This window comes from Vanessa cardui, chromosome 11 (genome assembly GCF_905220365.1).
Source record: "Vanessa cardui chromosome 11, ilVanCard2.1, whole genome shotgun sequence".
NCBI lineage: Eukaryota > Metazoa > Arthropoda > Insecta > Lepidoptera > Nymphalidae > Vanessa > Vanessa cardui.
The window spans coordinates 8,166,106-8,186,481 of record NC_061133.1 but is presented as its reverse complement, the minus strand read 5'-3'; the positions used below and the strand labels follow the sequence as shown (position 1 = coordinate 8,186,481).

At 30.0% G+C, this 20,376-nt stretch overlaps 1 protein-coding gene across 1 annotated transcript in view; it reads right to left on the bottom strand.

Annotated features, from left to right (window-relative positions):
* Positions 1 to 11,252: 11,252 nt before the first annotated feature.
* The window catches only part of LOC124533907 (G-protein coupled receptor dmsr-1-like), a 31,592-nt gene continuing 22,468 nt past the window's right edge, over positions 11,253 to 20,376 (bottom strand). Inside the window, exon 4 of the mRNA XM_047109484.1 lies at positions 11,253 to 12,484. Within this exon, the coding sequence (XP_046965440.1) occupies positions 12,312 to 12,484 (173 nt within the window). The 3' untranslated portion in view covers positions 11,253 to 12,311. The remainder of the gene's footprint in view (positions 12,485 to 20,376) is intronic.

Genomic DNA, 20,376 nt, shown 5'->3' with positions numbered 1-20,376 from the left:
TAAGTCCTTATATTTAAAGAAAAAAATCCTGAATTCTGATAATAGAATTAAAGCCACATGGGATGTTATTAGTAGTGTTAGTGGAAAACCCAAAAAGGAAATGATACCAATAGAATTGAACACAGGTAGTAGATACACGAGTTCTGATTTAGAGGTTGCTAATTTATTTGAATCATTTTTTGATAAAGTACCCCATAAAATAACATTTCATTTAAAATCATCTACATCAAATGCAGCTAGGTTATTAAATAATAGTGTTTCTAAATGCGTTATTGATTTTTCATTTGAAACGGTTTCTGCAATAGATGTCATACAAGTATTTAAAACTGTAAATATTAAAAAAACTAACGACATATGGGGCATTTCGGTAAAATTTTTTAATAACATTATATACGATATTGCTCCGTATATAGCAGTAATTTTTAACAAGAGTTTGGACACGGGTTCATTTCCTTTAGTTCATGTTTGTTACCTCATAACTTTTCACTGGGTGGACCGATTTTGATAATTTTTTTTTTGTTTGAAAGGTAGTGCTTCCCGTGGGGTTCCATTTTTTTTTTATTTTTTTCCGATGATGGTATCCATATGAAAACGACATAAGTCTTAAATTTGCATTATGTATATGCGCGACAAATAGGTGAATAACTGAAAATCACGTTAACCAATTTTGATAATTCTTTTTTTATTATAAAATATATACTTTAAGGGTAATTTGGTGAAAGTTTGGTAAGGTTCTGAGCACAGGATCCATGACAAAGTAACGGAACGGAAGGGAACGGAACAATTCTGAGGAGCACGTTAGCGATACTCAGTCGAATCTTTTATTTATAGGTTATTTGGATATTTGAGTCACCTTCCGTAATGTGGTTATGTTTATGTAATTATCATAGTCGAATATTGTAATCAACTAGCTACCCACCCCGGCTTCGCACGGGTGCAATACTGATACTAAATATACTACAGAATTTGTTTATTTACGACATCACATCGCAAACTTCTAAAATTATCAGTGTTTATTTACTATATTGTTCATGTATTATATACACAAACCTTCTCCTTGAATCACACTATCTATTAAAAAAAATCGCTTCAAAATCCGTTGCGTAGATTTAAAGATATAGGGACAGAGAAAGCGACTTTGTTTTATATTATGTAGTGATGGAACTCCTATACGGCTCCCAGTTAGGGTGCGATTTGGGGCAGAATTTCTTATTGTCTTTAATCAAATTTTGTGTATGTGATGTGATGTCATATGATGTACGAAATATAGTTGGTCTTTTTCAAAGTTTTTTTGCTGAGTTCGATTACAGCTCTTTCGAGGGATCCTTGTAGTTTACGCCGCGTGACGTATTAAATCCGCATTTTCGAAAGTCTATTTTTGCTTTATTCGCAAGTTTCCTTTGAAATTGTCCTCGAAGTAGTTTCTGACTCATATAAACGGAACGCTTAATCTATCCATATTAAAAAAAAATAGTTAGTCAACATTAGCTTCACTTAAAATCAAAAAATAAATAAAAATTTTAACAAAAAGAAAAACCGACTTCAAACAAAACACTATTTTAAAACAAATGAATATGCACGAAAAAGTAATAAAAATAATTGCGTATTTAACATATTTTTTAGAGTCTTCCTAAGTTAAATGAAATGAAAAATATTAGACTACTTAAAAGTCGATTAACGATTATATCATGTAGTTATAATTATTGTTATATTTGGAGTCGGTGTCAGCCAATAAAACCCTACAGTATATCTATCAAAAACAATACGAGAATTCTTTAACAAATATGTTTTTTAACAAATTACCTTTTACACAATAATATACTGGATCAATCAAGGAGCTTGTATCGCTTCTTTCTTTTGATTGTTGGGGCAAGGGCACCGTGGCTGACACCGGCTCCAAATATACCAATAACTATAACTAAATGATATAATCGTTAATCGACTTTTAAGTAGTCTAATATTTTTCATTTCATTAACTTAGGAAGACTCTAAAAAATATGTTAAATACGCAATTATTTTTATTACTTTTTCGTGCATATTCATTTGTTTTAAAATAGTGTTTTGTTTGAAGTCGGTTTTTCTTTTTGTTAAAATTTTTATTTTAGAAGAGGTCGCTCGACAACTGATGCGGGAATTGCGCTTCTCAAACATATTTACGATGCTTGGGAGAAATCACAGAACGCTATTGGAGTATTCTGTGATTTATCTAAAGCATTCGATTGTGTAGAACACGAAACGCTTCTTTATAAGCTCAAATATTACGGTGTTAAAGGTAAAGCTCTTGATCTCATCGCTTCATATTTAAGTCAAAGAATCCAGCAAGTTTTCATTAATGGAATAAAGTCTTCTGGATCTACGTTAAAAATGGGAGTTCCACAAGGTTCAATTTTGGGTCCCTTTCTATTCCTAGTATATATAAATGATCTTCCTTTCTATGTTAAGGGTATTTGTGATATAGTGTTGTTTGCTGACGATACTTCGCTGATTTTTAAGGTTGACAGGAAAAAAAATGACTATGACGATGTGAACGGTGCATTATCACAGATACACAATTGGTTTACGGTAAATAATTTAGTTTTGAATGCTCAAAAAACAAAATGTGTAGTTTTTACCCTACCTAATGTTAGCAAGCAAAATTATAATATATCTTTAAATGGTGACCGTCTTGAAGTAGCTGATACTACGGTGTTTTTAGGAATAGAATTGGATTCCAGACTTCAGTGGACTTCTTATTTATCATCCCTAACAGGAAGACTCAGCTCCGCAACATACGCGGTTAGAAAAGTTAGACAACTAACTGATATTGATACCGCTCGTTTAGTTTATTTTGGTTATTTTCACAGTATTATGTCATATGGCATATTACTTTGGGGTAACGCTGCAGATATTGAATCTGTCTTTATTTTACAAAAGAGAGCAATTCGGTTTATTTATAATCTTGGAGCTAGAGACTCTCTTTGGGATGTTTTTAACAGAGTAGGAATACTTACTGTTGCGTCGCAATATATTTACAACAATATCATGTATATTCACAGTAACATTGATCACTTTGATAAAATCAGTGATAATCATTGTATATGCACTAGAAGTAAGGATAAACTTATAACGCCAAGTTTCCGACTCCGCAAAGTCAATAGATCCTTCTTGGGGCAAGGTATCCGTTTCTATAATAAAATTCCGCAGAAATTTTTAACTTAGCCGTTTAGGAAATTCAAATCGTTTGTTAAAAATACATTGGTAGAAAAAGCATACTATTCGATACAAGATTTTGTAGATGATAAAAAAGCGTGGAGTTAATACCTGTTGACTTCCAAGCAGGATACATTAATTGAAATAATTGTATTTAATTAACATGACGTTGTATTTTTTAAATGTTAAAAAAGAGTAACTACTGAGTTTCTTGCCGGTTCTTCTCGGTAGAATCTACTTTCCGAACCGGTGGTAGCTTCACTTAATTGTAAAATGACGATTCAAAAGTGCTTATAAAAGCCTACTTGAATAAAGTTTATTTTGATTTTGATTTTGATTTTTGAAAAAAATTTAGTGACAAACATTGTACCTATCTAAAGTTTTGTTTTTATTAAACATAAAACCAAGTTCCATGAAACTTGTAAGATTATATATTTATTTAAGATAAAGCTTCAGTAGACCCGTTATTGTTCCTGCAAAGCTCGCTTAGAAAGCGCACAGAACGTCAATTTTCTCTTCGTCGATTTGACGAAATATTTTTTAATTTTTCGAAATACGAATAAATATTTTTTATTTGTTTCATAGGGTATTTACGCATAACATTATTTAAACACTATGCATATATGCACAGAAGAGAGACTGGAGACTTGAGAGAGTTTTGTATACAAAAAATAACACCTATAAAATTAATCTTGGAGTTACTAACCGATATACGACTGTGGACATTCTTGCCATTATTCGATGTAATATAAAAAAAATCAACTTATACTTACATTATCATTTAATCGACACGTAACGCTAAATAATTCTGAGAACAGCATACTAAATTAGTTTATTTATTACAACGTTAGTAACGAAAAATGAAACAATAGTGAACTAAAAACAATTACTGATTAGAACTCTATCGACGCCAAAATCGATATAGCCTTAAGCCACATAGATAGGCAATTAATGTGGCAATCAAACTGACACGTGCCTCCTCTCTACCCTCGTAATCAAGTTTACAGATTGTTATGGTAGGAAACACAAATATGAAAATATGGAGATATCCGTTCCATTCCGTTGCGGAGGTATATTTTCATCTCCGGATTTCCTGACCTGAGGCCCGTGTTTGGTAAATTTCTCTTTCAAGATGTTGTCTACGCTTTCGAATTTCAGTACCAACTCATATTCATGATAAATTTTATGTTGTCGAAATATAGTTTACCGCATGATGATACTGTTACATACATACATACATACATAGAAATCACAAATTCCAGGTTCAAATACAGGATCGCTTTTTTGAAAATCGTTGACCTTTTTTTAATTTCACCAACAAATTCTCTTTTGGGGTAATATAATACTCTGAGAGTATTCTTTTAGCTCCATAAGCAAATAAACCGTTGGACTTGAGCCTGAACTCGTTTCAGTCGTCCCTTATTTGTCATCCTATCAGATTATGAGAGTGAGGCAAAGTGAATTCGACTTATTTCACGCAAATCTCCCACAGGGATAACTAGTTTAAGAATTAAGCCACTGTGGCCGAAATTTGATTACGTGGTCGTCGATTTATGTCTGTTCTTTGACTAGGTAATAACTAATGTAACAAAACAATGGAAACTAATTGTATTAAACCGGTACTCAAAATGAACGAGCAGTGAAAAACTTAATAAGTATACAACTGAAATGACTTTAACGCCCAAAAATACCAAAAAAGAGACAAATTATTCAACTTTCAAGTACACGCTTACCTGTGATTGTCGAAATGGAATAACGACGACACGAATTTTGTTATGATGTTATGCTAATGTGGATGGAAATAATAATGGTTTTTAAATGATAAAATTCGGGCCCATGAAAACATTACCTGTATTTTTTTACCCTTAGAATTGGTATTTTTTCATGAAATGTGAAACCACATAGAAAGTAAACCCTCCCATACAAATGTTCTGAGGTAATAAATAGGACGAAAAATAAACCAAATTGTAAACGTCCTACTTTTTCAAGAATAAAAGACAATCATTGTTAAAGGTTTTTTTTATAAAAAAAGAGAAAACATCTAATGTCTCATTAATTTCGTCCTAAGAAAATTTACATTTTCATATCCAATATATGTACAGTTTCTTTAATATGACTTTTTAAATTTATTTACCCTCAAAGAAGACAGAAAAAATTGACGATGCGGGCTATTACATGAAATCTTTATTTAATCTGGAAATGTTTTTATTCTTTATAACTGCTAAATATAAAACACTTCATATTATAAAATAAATTCCCGGCTCCCCGGTCCGCGCTTCTATCGTCTACCTGGATGGAAATATATAAATTAACTTGACGAAGTGGAAGAAATTTATTTTTTAATAAAATTAACTTAAACAAAACACCTTTTGTCGCATCTTTGATTTGTAAGTTTTATATTACCGTTCCTTCATTATCTGGTCCCATGCTGGTATCGATGATGTTCGGTCTTATATTGTAACAGATCATGGGATATATATATATTATCTTTTTTTCCAAATTGATACTAAAATATTTTCTATCTATACTCGAGTAAATCTCTTATATAAAACATTGTATAGGAGCATAATGAACATCGTTACAACCTGATGATATCAGTAGGAATTTTCGTTAGTATATTAATAAAATAAAATTCCTACTCGAGTTTGTCCAGTGCTATTTTTAAAAATATATAAGATGTTAAAAATTCGCACACCGATCTGTTTCCGAACACCCCACGTTTATTTTACCACGCGCTTATTTACATATTTCGTGATATTTCCACTTAAATTTAGTTAAATATTGCCTGGTAAACAGGCAATATTTAACTAAATAAAACCTTTATAATTGATATATTATTATAACAATGATAATCAATCAAACTTAACTATATAGTCTTTAAATTATTCTTTTTTATCTAAATAAAGTTAATTACTCTAATCTTTAATTATATATTAATTCGTTTGTCTTGATTGACCATGATTATTTAGTATATACAGACAAAACTGAGCTTAGAAAATTAAAATTTTGATTTCAATGGAGGATTTATAATTAACTGCTCAATTATGAGACGGAAAACGATCGTTTTATATTCATTAGCCTGAAAATAAATTTAAATTTAAAATTCCTTCAACTGTCCAATTTATTTCAAATTACGAAGACGAAAAAGTTTCTGATTTAGACAATATTTAAAAGACCACGTTCAAATAGTTCAAAGGAGATTATTTCTTTTGAATAAACACAAATTCACACAAAAGAAAAACCTTTAAATCTTATGGTTGAGTAAACAGCGAAATGCGCAGTCAGTAGTTTTCAAACTCAAAAGTCTTGATATTTATTAATAAGCTTTTAGATTTGATTTTTTTTTTGTTGATTTTTTATTGTCAAATTGTGTGTCAATTTACAAGATTGTTTGCAAGTTTTATTGGCTTTAGAATAACGAATGACTATTTTTCGAATGATCCCAAAAGTCCATCCAATTTCAAATCCAATAATATCCATGTTTTTATTTAAGCAAGACATGCTATGATATAACCAATAAATACACTTAGTCATTACTAAATACTTCATGTATTTATAAAATTTAAAGCAGCACAACAAGCAAGTTTAATTTAATTAAATAATTTTACAGCTAAATTAAATCGTTTTCATTAAAATCGTATGAAAATGTTACTGCACAAGTTTAATTTCTAATTAATGTGAAAACTAAAAATTCTTCAGGCTTAAATCGTGTTAAATAATTTTTTTAATTAAATTTCATTACAAAATGCAAAATTATTTCTTGATGCTATTTGTAGCAGACCCCATAAGGCTCGGTGCATACACGTGGATCTCAATCGAAGTTCACAGGTTCAAACCGAGGAATCTTTCAAGAGATGTTTATATAAATTCATGTCGTTCTCAGGAAAACATCAAATATATGTGTCGGATAAAATTACATGACGCACTATTATAAAATAAACTTTTCTTAAGAGAATAGGCCTCGGAACATCGGTAGGCAATTTGTTAGTAGTACTTTTCTTTTTTAATACTTTACTATAACGAAAGGGATGGTAAGATAGAGTCGACAAGCATTTTTATATTAAATTTATTTATTGCTCCCACGGCTCGCTCTGCTCGGTCACGATTGTTGCGTTCCTCGAATATTTCCAGATACGACTTACGACATAATGCCACTCATAGTTACGTAGTTTTGTATTTAATCATATTGTCTGTGATCATAGTTCATCTGGTTTTTTTTATACAGTGTTTGTCAATTTGCGTTTCCTATACACGTTTCCTAAGTAGATTCACTCAAGATATATATTAATATAAATGCCACAGTGCCACTTATATTTTATAATTGAGTAAGTTTTATTCACCACATATTAAAATTGTTTGTATAATGGAGGTAAAGGGGTTAGCGAAAAGGTCCTTTTACCACATTCCATTATATGGAAAATTTTAATTGTCACAATATGTTCAGGTATGTAGTATATGGCATTATAAAACAACACATTTTCATGTAATTATAGCAATGAATATTAGCATTGACATTGAATAAAGCTTGATGTCCAAAATCCAAATTTTCTATCTAATCTAAATTGCTTATTATATTTTAAATGACAGTTGTAATTATATAGTTTCGCAGTAAATCTCGCAATTTTACAAGAATCCAACTCGTACACAAACACACAATACGTGCAAAAATAAACTCAGTAGCAATTTCATTAACAGCACACATGAAAGCGTCATATTATGCATTACATTAAATTATAAACAATACTGAAGTTTTTAGAAGCCCCTATCATTAATTATATGTTATATTATCAGGAAAATGAAAATATTAGCCGATTTAATTAAATTATTGTATGACCAAGTATGTATGTTCATATGTGTTGTAAGAGCTGTCCAGGTACAGTCCAGTAATTATATAACAGTGTTTTCTACTAGTTTATTAGTAGATTTGGTCGACCTTTGATTTCGACATATTGCGTCGTTTCATTTTGCCAGTCAAAGTAAAAAAGTAAAGTAAAGTAACAGCCTGTAATTTTCCCACTGCTGGGCTAATGGCCTCCTCTCCCATTAAGGAGAGGGTTTGGACCATATTCCAACACGCTGTTCCAATGTGGGTTGGTGGAATGCACATGTGGCAGAATTTCAATGAAATTAGGCATATGCAGGTTTCCTCACAATGTTTTCCTTCACCGCCGAGCACGAGATGAATTATAAACACAAATTAAACACATATATATAGTGGTGCTTGCCTGGGTTTGAACCCGCAATCATCGGTTAAGATGCGCGCGTTCTAACCACTGGGCCATCTCAGCTCACTAACATAATTATTATACAGAGTGTATGCTACACTTAAAATCGTTTCAATTTTGTCGTTCGATGTATTTGTATCAAGCTTTTCTGACGAAAAAAATTGAGCAATTTCTAAATTTTGTTTAAAAGACTAAAAACCAGACCCATTAATAAAGGTTGGTCATTCATTGAAATTCAACTTGATAAATAATTGGGATAAGGTTCTGACAGCGGACGTGGTTCTGAAATATTTATAAGGGAAAAGTGGCTCCACCCTATTTACTTGTTGTTGTATTGTTTTCTTGTAACATGTATAGTATGCTAATACTACATAAGTGTTTATATTATACAGATTTTTTATGAATTTTAAAAATTGATAAGAATAAAAGGATAAAAGATTTTATCCTTCCTAGAAGATATTCTTCTGCGAAGCTATTTGCAACTTTATCTGATCAGTTGTGACATAACTCTTATCCAGGCAGCAACTAAATTAAAGGAGCTGTGAAATTTACGACCAGTCGGTTTTTATGTTCCTTAGACGGTTTTACAACTTGATGTAATTATATCTCTACTACTGGAATGACGTCTTTAAATAAATTAGGATACTTCGTCGTTCGTGTCAAAATACAGACATTTTTCTATCTGATAACGCAATATATCTTCATAAAATATAAATATTTCACCTTGTACCTTTTTCTTTTGGGTTGTCAACCGTTTTTTTTTTTTTTTTTTTGATAAATGACGATGTATTATCAACCGATATTTTTTTGACAAAATTAGTCTTCTTAATTTTTAATTATTGTACATTGTAAATTGATATTATTAAAAAAAAAAAACCAAAATAGATCCCGCTGAGTTTCTTTCGCCGGTTCTTCTCAGGTCTGAGGTATTATATTCCGAACCGGTGGTAGATTTTCGACTATCAAGAAGAAAGTGTAAACACTTCCATTTTGAATAAAGGTTTTTGACTTTGACTACATAAAAATATTTATATATCAAGAATATTTACCTCATTTATTTTATATTGAAATTATTATTTAAATCACAAGATGAACATGAGTTGGTAGAAAAGCAATAATCATATTACTTTGAAATAATATCTTATTTTATATCAGGCTTTAATTAATAATGTACTCGTAGATCGGAGTTGGGGCAGACAAAATCATACAAATTATAATTGACTGAATTGTTTATTAGTTAATAACATACAATTTTATGATCTATACAAAAATTTTGACTAGATTTAGATTACATTTACAAACTACTACATGTCACTATTAAGTCTCATTTCGTTTATATTTACACTTAATAACACTTCTAACAAGCATACATAATATTTTAAACATTAATATATATTATCTTTAAGTACAAACTATATTTAAATATGTCATAAAGTAATAATTTTCATAATAATGCAATACTTACACACTTATGTACGGTACGAATACAAATATAATATCGAAACAAAAGAGTGTAATCTTTTAGAGTAAGAGATTATGTTTTACCTTCGAAAAAATATGGACATTTTAAAACGACGTACGAATTAAACTCTAAACTGTAGTAACATTCATTAATTCGTTTGCTTAGTAATAAAATAAAATGATTATTTGTTTATTATTAATAGACATAATCGATATAATCATTTACATTATACGTAAAACGGTAAAAAAGGTACGCTATGCTAACTAGAATAAGTTTAAAATTACATTAAATAGAAATGCAATTTGTTTGGAGAAATTACATACATAATTTTACTGTATACATTTCATATCTTTAAAAAAGGTATCGAAAACAGTCAATTCGATTTTAATTAATCGAATTATATATCGGATAAATAAATGACATCAATAATATTGTTTAATTTCACGAGTAAGTATAAAGTTTAGTTCATACGAGTCTTATTAATATGTCAATTAACTGACAGACCTATCCGACCCAGATCACAATGGACTTTGCTAATTAAAAGCGTTTGCAACCGTCGCTCCCCGATAAATAAGTTTGTAATAAAACTTTATTAATGGCTTTATACTTTATTAATAGTCAACTGTTATTAGTATAATGTCCTAACAAAAAAAGACATGATGTCAGATACTGTATCATTATTTTATTATGTACATTATTATCGCATTATTATATGAGATTTTTGTTTATATACATTAACCATCAGTGTCCCGCGGTTAAAGTCTCGTTAAATATAAATTTTACATGCCTGTTCCATGTTACGACATTGGTTTCCGTTTATGAGCTTTTTAAGCTCAATATTGAGGTCTTTGAACTGTCCTCAATAAAGGATTATATAGGACAAAACAGGCCTATTCAATCTCATTGAATAATACAAACTCTTCAGCTTTATAAATTATATATGATTTTGTATTCATATAATATACTGTAGTGCCCTCATAAGGGTATTATATTGGTTATCACTCACTGACAATTCTGCTAACAATATCATAAAAAATAACAGACCGTACTTGTTTGACTGCTGGACAAAGAACACTCGAGATAGACACAGTAATTTAATTTCAATCCCCACATAATTCAAGTACAAGTTGCAGTGGAGGATTTACCAATAGGCTAAGTAGGGTCGAGCCTAGGGTGGCAGATTTAGAGGGGCGGCAATTTTGGCCCAAATTTTTTATTATCTTACAGAATTAAAAAAAGTTATAATTATATGTATACACATTACGTCCGTAATCCGTATACTCGAAAAATAATCTAGTAACTGACAGAAATATCACCTAGTTTATAATCATACTAATAACGGGAAAACCCGATGTAATGAGGACGATATAACACAAATCATAAATGTTGCAAAAAAAAGTAGGGGCGGCAAAAATTGAATAGCCTACTAGCCTACTAGTGACAGATCTGTAAATACGCCACTGACAAGTTGGCACATACATATACGGCTCCTAATATGAACCATTATGTTTAATTTCAAATATATGAACAATATTAATTATAAATACAACTTGTCTTATAAAAAATGGTTTTTAGCTGAACGGATTCAAGTCACTAAGAGATCTCAATAATTTACCAATGAACAAATAATTGCACTGTACGATAATATAGATACTTATATTAACAACTATACATAGTTAGTTGTATATAATGGATAAATATACATTTTTTATTTTATACATAAATAAAAATTGTGCTTATCTAAACTATTATATTGTTGCTACTATATTATATAATCATGCTAAAATAATTATTACCTTAATTTCTTATTATATATAAGTTTTATATTTTTATATAAGTAACTTTGATTTAGAATTTATGTGTCTCACATATTACCTACAACTCAAATATTCTAAAAATACGTTGTAAAACTAAGCACCATATATTTTTATATTCAATTTTCTTATCACTTATAAAAATAATTTATAAAACACTGACTAGTCGAATATCAATACGAATAAATATCTACTGCTAATACATTTAAGCTACATATAATTTGATAATTTTCTAAATATCTAAACATGTAATTTAGAAAATATTTATTTATGTACAGTAATAGTTTGTTTGTATTACATCATGTAATAAAGGTTCTATATACTTCATATATTTCATGAAAGTCAAATGCAAAGTATAACTTCCGATTTCAGTACCACTTGTACAAAACTTGAATTGTTAAAGTTCGCTCTCGTATTCCTTTTCCTACGAAATTGCTTGAAAATAAAACAATTTCGATCGCATGAAGACACTCGAAATATACAGATCCTTAAAACAACACTTTAACCGAACCTCACTGTTCACGCTTTCAATAAATTAAGGAACTTTGTTATTTGAATTGAATCACTTCACTGCTTGCAATTTTAAAGTTGTGCAGTCGTATTGACTGCGGACCGCGATCGCTACGCCTTAACAGTCGTGGTGGTGGTCATGCGCTCACTATCGTGGTGGACCAGGGGTGGCAACAACTTCCCAGCGAGCCGAGTGAAAGTGGAACGGAACTGACGACTCATGCTACAGTACAACACGAAGTTCACAGCTGAGCCAACCAACGCCATGAGGTCCATCACCTCGCCTGGTAATAAAACAGATTATTAGCTGTGTCAACGTTAATACCATTAATTATGGGGCATAGATGCACTCCGTGTGACATTAATTAGATATATTATAGATGAGCAGCGTAACCGTTGCTACTACTAAAGTTACTTAGGAGGTTATCCCTATATTTCCAATACAAAATCAATAAATGTACAATAAAATTTAAAGTCAATTAAAGCATTTAAAACATGGTACTGGACTAAATTAGACAGTAGTTTTACATATAAATATAAAATGACATATAAAACCACTAATTTTATTCTTCATCTTCGTAATTCATATGATTTTTTTTTATAATTTTTATTTCAAAGCCAAAGGAATTGGTTCACCGTCGAAAGCTGTCAGGGTAAATTCTAGAAAGTATTAAAAATATATATATAAAAAAAAATATTAATGAAATTTATCATCAAGACTATTGCTGTGAGTGCGAAGTAGCTTGGCTATGTTAGTACTTAAACAAAAATCTTCTTAAATATACTTAACACTTTACAACTATATTGAATATACCTATATACATAAAGACAGGAAAACTATATATATATATAAAGTATTTCAGGTTTTTGCATAATATGATAATTTATACTTAAACACATTCAAATAAAATACAATATATAAAAATCCAACTTTTAAAAAATTAAAACGAACTGTTTAACTTGAGAGAATAAAACAGCTAAAAATGTTGGTTTACAAAATACAAACCTTAAATTCAATTAAAACGTATTTTAAAAATAAAAAAAATAAAAGTTAAAAATACACAGAATAACGTTAACAACTTATTTGCACTGAACTTGCAACTTATGTGAATTTTTCTCTCCTCCTAACGAGCCCCTTAAGAATAGCACCTTTGACCCAAAAAGATTTAGATGACTCACACTACTTAAACTGGAGGGTTTATAGATATCAGCAAGAAGATACCGGTCGGCTTTGCTCTTTTACGGCAAGAAATATACGTAAATAACAATGTAAGCAATATTTGAACAACATAACATAAGTATACAATATTTAACATCCTGTAAATGTTAACTGTGGTCTTAAGTTTTGGTCTCCTTTCAGAAGTGGATTGGAGCTTAATCCACCCTGCTGTCCCAATGGGCGATTGATTTGTATCCACTGCAGATTTCATAAAGAGGTTTTCATCAAAGCATAACCATAAACATAAATTAATCACATGAAAATTAAGTGATGCTCGCCCGTCTTTGAACTTGAATAAATCGGCTGAGGTTTACGTTTTTTAACTATTGAGCGATCACGGTTCTTCAATCTAGTCGATACCAAACAAATTTTAAATTACATGTTGAATAAATATGCAAGGTGCTTTATTTTGTGCACAGTAACAGTTGCATCATGTTAATGTAAAGTATTTTTAGATTTGACGAGTGATAAATATTTACTTCGATGAAGTTGAAGCAAAAACTCATCTATTTCGAACTCAATCATAAACGATTTTCTACTTACTCAATCATCAGTTTAATAGAAAAAAAACTTATCGTTCTTTAATGTTCTGACATCAAAGAATAATTTCAAAATGTTATAAATTCAATATGTATACACTGATTTAAAATTTTAACAAGAATAAGTTTATTCCTGTAACTTTTAACGATTTATTATTATATTCTTAAAGATATTTTTTCTAAGCTTTTTTCTAATGATTATTAATAAAAATACTTTTGTATAGTCCTGAAACTTTTGAATCAAGGCATTTAAAAAACCTTTTTTTTTCAAACAAAAATTTAAATTTTCGTCGAATTATTATGTTTTTTAAAATTGAATAATCGTTAAATGATTGACTTTTACATTGCTCGAACATTTGCATACGCTTACGGGTCAATAAATTTCATGAATAAATTGAATTAAAACATGAAATACCATATGAACAAGGTTTAAATCATCCAAATAGGTCCAGATGTTTTCGAGTATTCGTTGAACATAAAAAACAAATACCTACATATTGTAACCTCCTTTTTAAAATTGTTAAAAACCATAAATCATTGTTGAAATTTCATTGCCAATCAACCGGACAATACATACATTTTTTATAGAACATTTTCAGTCCGATTCTTTTGTTGATCTCGTGGCAGGAGATCAATTGACCCCGAGGTTCGTTAGAGCCGTGTCTGAAAAAAAATAGGAGTTTTTTCTATCGAAAATCCTCAGAGGCAGGCCGTAGTCTATTGGAAGTATGAACAGTCGTGTACCACGGAAAGCACTTAAAATGGTTGGCCCTGCGCCTGAACTCTTTGCCGTCTCAGCGAATTCTGAGAAAAAGGGAAGTAAACAATAGAAGGAGCAATAGTAGTGAGCACATTTACGTAGGTACTTGTGCTCTATACGTTCTGCGTAGTTGTCTATACTCCTTTGAGATCAACGAGACGACCTTCATAATTTTCACTCGAGATAAAAAGGTTATTCATAAAAGAAAAGCTAACATTGGCATTATGATGGCTATGTTGAGCAAACGCGTATAAAATAAGCATTGGATAATGGATTGGTTGTTACATAGGTAAAGATATAAACTTATTGGTAAAAACATAAGTGCTAATTTATTTTTCCGTCGATAGACTACTAGACAAAACAAAAAGTCATCTCTTGTTTAATCAAAAATTTAAAAAATATAATCTTGTAAGTCATTTTTAATCGTAAAGTTATGTAATTAAATTGAGCGTATTTTCTTTCAAGTCCATAAAGTTGTCTACACTGTCCGCAGTTACGTTTTTAAAAATTATAGATGTAAAAATTAAAGTTATCATATTCAACATATAGTTACACCACGCCTCTTATATTAAAGAGTTTTATAGCGGAACCATACCCAGGTATTCTCCAGGATTTGCGAAGTAGGCAACTTATATCGGATGTACGGTGCTGTTCATAAATAACTCACTTCAAATTTCAATCGTAAATTGTTGAAAACCAAGTCAGAACTTTTAATCTATTTTGATACCTGTATATTGTAACAATATTATAATTTTATACTAAATTGTGTTCAACGGTGACGTTTGAGTTGTTTTTACAGAATAGACCATTAAAATTAGTGCTATGTTCTACTGTATATCCAGTAATTATCGCTAATTGCATTAAAATTGAGTGCATGTCATATTATTTGAAACATGCATAAAATAGTTTTAAATAAAAATGACTCAATTGTAAATAAGTGTAATGGTAAGATATTTAGTTATAAAAACATTTGCACTAGAAAATAATTTTTAAATATATAGTTTTTTTTCTTTATTTGAGTTCTTTAGAAAAAGTCCTTATTTTGTAAATTCTTATATCTAGGGAATGAGTTTTTTTCTTTTAAAGATTTAACCTCGTTTTCTGGAAATTAAATGCCAGCCTTCTTGTTACCAAATCTCAAGGCGACTTATTGGAAATAACTTTTTTATAGTCTCTCGTTATTCATTTATTTGTAACTTAATATTTTCCTCCTTATTTCACATATAAAAATATACATACAGGGTTATTGGTAATTCGACTTACATCCATTAGAAGGTGATAGGGGTGACTGTTTGCAATATTTTAACCCCCATATGCATAACCCAAAAGTGAACCATATTTGAGCTATCACGTTTTTAGCTTTTTGAAAATTTGTCAATAATGCAACTTCCAAAATTCATTTAGAAAAAAACATGCATAAAAAACTATTTTTTTCTTCTGATTAAAAAAACGAATAGATATTTGTCAATATTTAAACAATATTTATCGGCCCAAAATTAAAAATGAGATGCGTAAAACGATATTATTTCAATTTTTTTTTCCGTCGAATTACCAATAACCCTGTACGTATACGTATATGAAACTTTCTTATTAAGTTTAGTTAAATGTGTTTTACTAGAAAAACTCTTTAGAATCATTTTGAGTAGTTGTATCTATAGCATATACTATAAAAAAAAATCTTATTTTATATAATTTGATACTTTCATGAAATTTAATGTAAACATTTTAATAATAGAGACGAACGGGACACAAATGGGTCATGTGGGTTTTAGGCTATAATACCTAGTGTATAGATGTTCGTAATTTAAATTTCGCATGGGTATAGCCGCAGTTTCAACTAGTATTACAGTCTATTCTTACCTGAAGCTAAAGAGTCTTATTCCAAATTATGTTTTTGTCCCATTTGCTATTGAAACACTTCGGCCTTGAAATAGTAGTTCAAAGAGCTTCATTAAAAGTATAATACCTCGCCTTATTGCCTCCTCTAGTTACAGGAGGGCTGGTTTCTTACCCAGAGGATCGGAATTGCGATTCAACGGGGAAATGTTTGCATTATTTCCGTCGTTCCACGAGGTCGTGATTTATACAGTAAGTATTTTTAATTTATATATGTATATATTTAAGCAGATAATGTTAATATTTCTATTGTGTAATAAAAATAAATAAAAAGAGCAAATGCATCAATATTGATCGCCTGTTACAGAGGCATGTGTTAACTTATTGAGCGAAGTTTGGGTGCTTCAGACATACTATTTATAAGTCATAAAAAATATACCGTTGTATTTGTTTTTGTAATAAATTACTATTGTATAAAGGAATTAATATTTATTTATTTATGCATTATTGCACCAACACTCAATACATTATAACTAAGGATTAACATTTAAAAAGTTGCATAAATGAAACATAAATAATATTATAAAGTTAGAAAGTAATTCGTGTTTTTTTCTTTTTAAAAAGCCCTTGTTTTTCAACTTTGTCAACGTCAAATATCTTACGTATCTTAGAATATGCAGTACTATATCGTTTGTACCTGTAATTATGAAGTTTCACACTCGCTATTTCTACTGAAACACACGTAGAGAGTTGCTCCAACACTACGCTTGTACACTTACGAGGGTCAAAGTTAAGATTATTTTTTACGTTGCTTGAATATCCTAAAGCACTTAATGTAATGAGATTACAAATTAATGTTACACTATTACAAGTAAGGAAAGGAATTGACGGACAATGTTTGTATAAAATATTTATTTCTACTACGTAAGGTTTTACAAAAGTAATTAAAATTGTGTCAATAGTCATATGACAGAAAAGGTGTGGAGTAAATAAGATAATATATAAGCAAAGTACGGGAGAAGGAATCATTTAATTCGTGATTTTTTTAATTAGGACATTTGTTAAGCATTATATATGTATGTATCCGCGCAATAGAACGCTAGGTACTAAGAATACAAAAGGCGGCGCATATTTCTTTGTTTTTAAATTCGGGGAACACGCGTTCTTAATCCCGGTCGGCTTAAAGAGTTCGATATCATGTATCCTGTTCACGTAATATTTTCGAAGCAATAGTTTTATTTAAGTGCTTTCAACGACGCGTCAACGGGCAAGTATCGTAAAATATATAGAATTCAATTAAGACCTCAGTGAATTTCGTGTCATTTTATGGCACTACTTAAACGTCGATAAAAATAAGTCCTTTAACGTATAATAAATTTGCTAATACTATTTGGGTTAACTTCTAATAGACCTGTTACCTTATGAATAGCTTTTACTATTTTTTTTTATTTAGTTTAGATACGCTGAATGGCAAATGGGACACATGGTGGTAAGTGGTTACTAACACTCATAAACAATAGCAATATGAGAAATATTAACCTTACCTAACATCGTATTTTCGCTACCAACCTTGGGAACTAGACGTTAACTCCCTTATGCCTGTATCACTCACCATTCGATCCGATATACATTCTTCAAAGTTTTGATGTTTGACGGTAGATTTGTGATGAGTGTGTTTAAAATTCGAGAGCAATCACAAAGCTATCCACCTACCAAGTGAGCATAAAAAATTTAAAAAACAAATATATGTTATATAAAGTCGGTATATTATACATACATATATATCAGTAACATACATACTACGTATATCGTACAATGAACTTCGATTCCAGCACGTAACTCACATACTGACGAGAGTAGAAATAGGGACAGTTCAGCTACGATCGATAAAGTTAATAGAGTCGCTTAACTTTATTTGCATATTAGCTTCCCCCACTGGAAAACGGTCAGATACAACTACATTAGTTGAAGGCCTATCTACAATGTACAATCACATAATTTACAGACGATAAACACCAACTTATATTAAGATTAAGTTTGTTTGTAACTCAACGACGGTGAAGAACGTAAATGGGTAAAATTTTCAATAGACAACTTATGCCGGAACACATACGCTACCTAACACTACGCACTACCTCCTTTATACACGCGGTTCACCCGCGTGTATAATGGAGGTAGTGCGGTTCATCAAACTTAATCATTTAGTTGTAAAGAACTCCATTAAAGTAACAATGAGTGAATGGCATAAACAAGGGAAATTTTCTAATTTCTGCTTTATATAACAACTTTATAATAAAACCAATAACACACCCAAATGAACAACAAAGGAAATTATTGTATCACAATGTAGGAAAAAATATTAGTTATGTCGCTGTAATCTTCGTGGATCTTGATCGTTGGGCTGACCATAAAAAGTTTAGCGCGAAATATACTTTATTACTATTGTGTATGTATGTATATATGTTATATCAATGTGTGATAACTATGAACAAATCCTATATATAATTTTGTATAGTAGAGTATGATTAATAACACTGTGAGATACTGAAGTCAAACGAAAATTCTGCCGATATGTTATGTGATAATATATTAATAACCAAATAATGAATGGGCTTTAAATGTAAATAAAAATGTAACATAATTAATTATTTGTGTTGTGTAATCTTAAATTAAAATATATAATAACCTTCTCTTCTCGGTTATTTACGGTAAAGTATTGTACTTTTCCTGAAAAGTACTCCATTAAACAATAATTAAAGTACGTAAAAATAAGAGTAATCACGTGCTGGCCATTTCTATAAATAAACAAGTTACTTAAAATTAATATTTTATTGCTTTCAGTATGAAACAAATTGAATCATTGTTAATTTTGTTTTATTTTTTAAATTTATTTATACTTATTTATATTTTAAACTTTTTTTAATTTATGCAACATGATAATTTGTCAAATATTTTTTTTTATTTATTTGAAAAATAAATAATAAATCTAATGCCCATTAAATCCATGAACCTTAAATTTATCATTGCAAATTTTATGATGAGGAAGTCATTTTAACCGCAAACATAAATGTGGGTTTTCGAATAAAAGGCTTTGAAATATATTTTCTTTTAACCTCAATTTACATTTATGAGATTTAGGCTTTAAAAGTGCTTATAATTAGATTATTTTTGTTTATTATATTTAAATAAAAAGTAAATTAATAAAACCTTTTTTATCATTTGAAAAGTTTTTATGGGTAAAAACAAATATTTCGTTAGAAATAATAAAAAGGAGCAGTCATGAAAAATATTTGTTCGAACAAACCCGCTCTATATCTCTATATATCTACCAGTTATAAATAGGCATTCATATATGTATAGATATAAAAACGCAACTTCAATCTAAACCTCAACGCCGACCTTCCGACGGATATAACGACAAGTTGAAATGATGTTGACGCTGCTCCTTCGAATAAATTTCATCGATTAAATGAGCTTAGGCCTTTATCACATGAAACTAACGTAAAAAGTTTGAAACTAAAACACGACTTTGGGATTGAAGCTTGAAAGATAAATTCGTCACGCTGTCAAAATATCAAATCGTCACTTAAACATTTAAACTGTAAATTATCATATTAATAACGCCCCATTACACAAAGTTATATATTATATATGTATAGTGTTTTGATTTTGTGTTGCTTAACTCTAAAAAAACGAATATATGTACAAAAAACTTACCAGAAAATGCAGCGCTTTTCGGAGATTTTCATACATAATTCATCGACAGGGAGCATCTGTCGACGACCTGACTTGTCTTATACGAATAAGTGTGCTAGATTATAA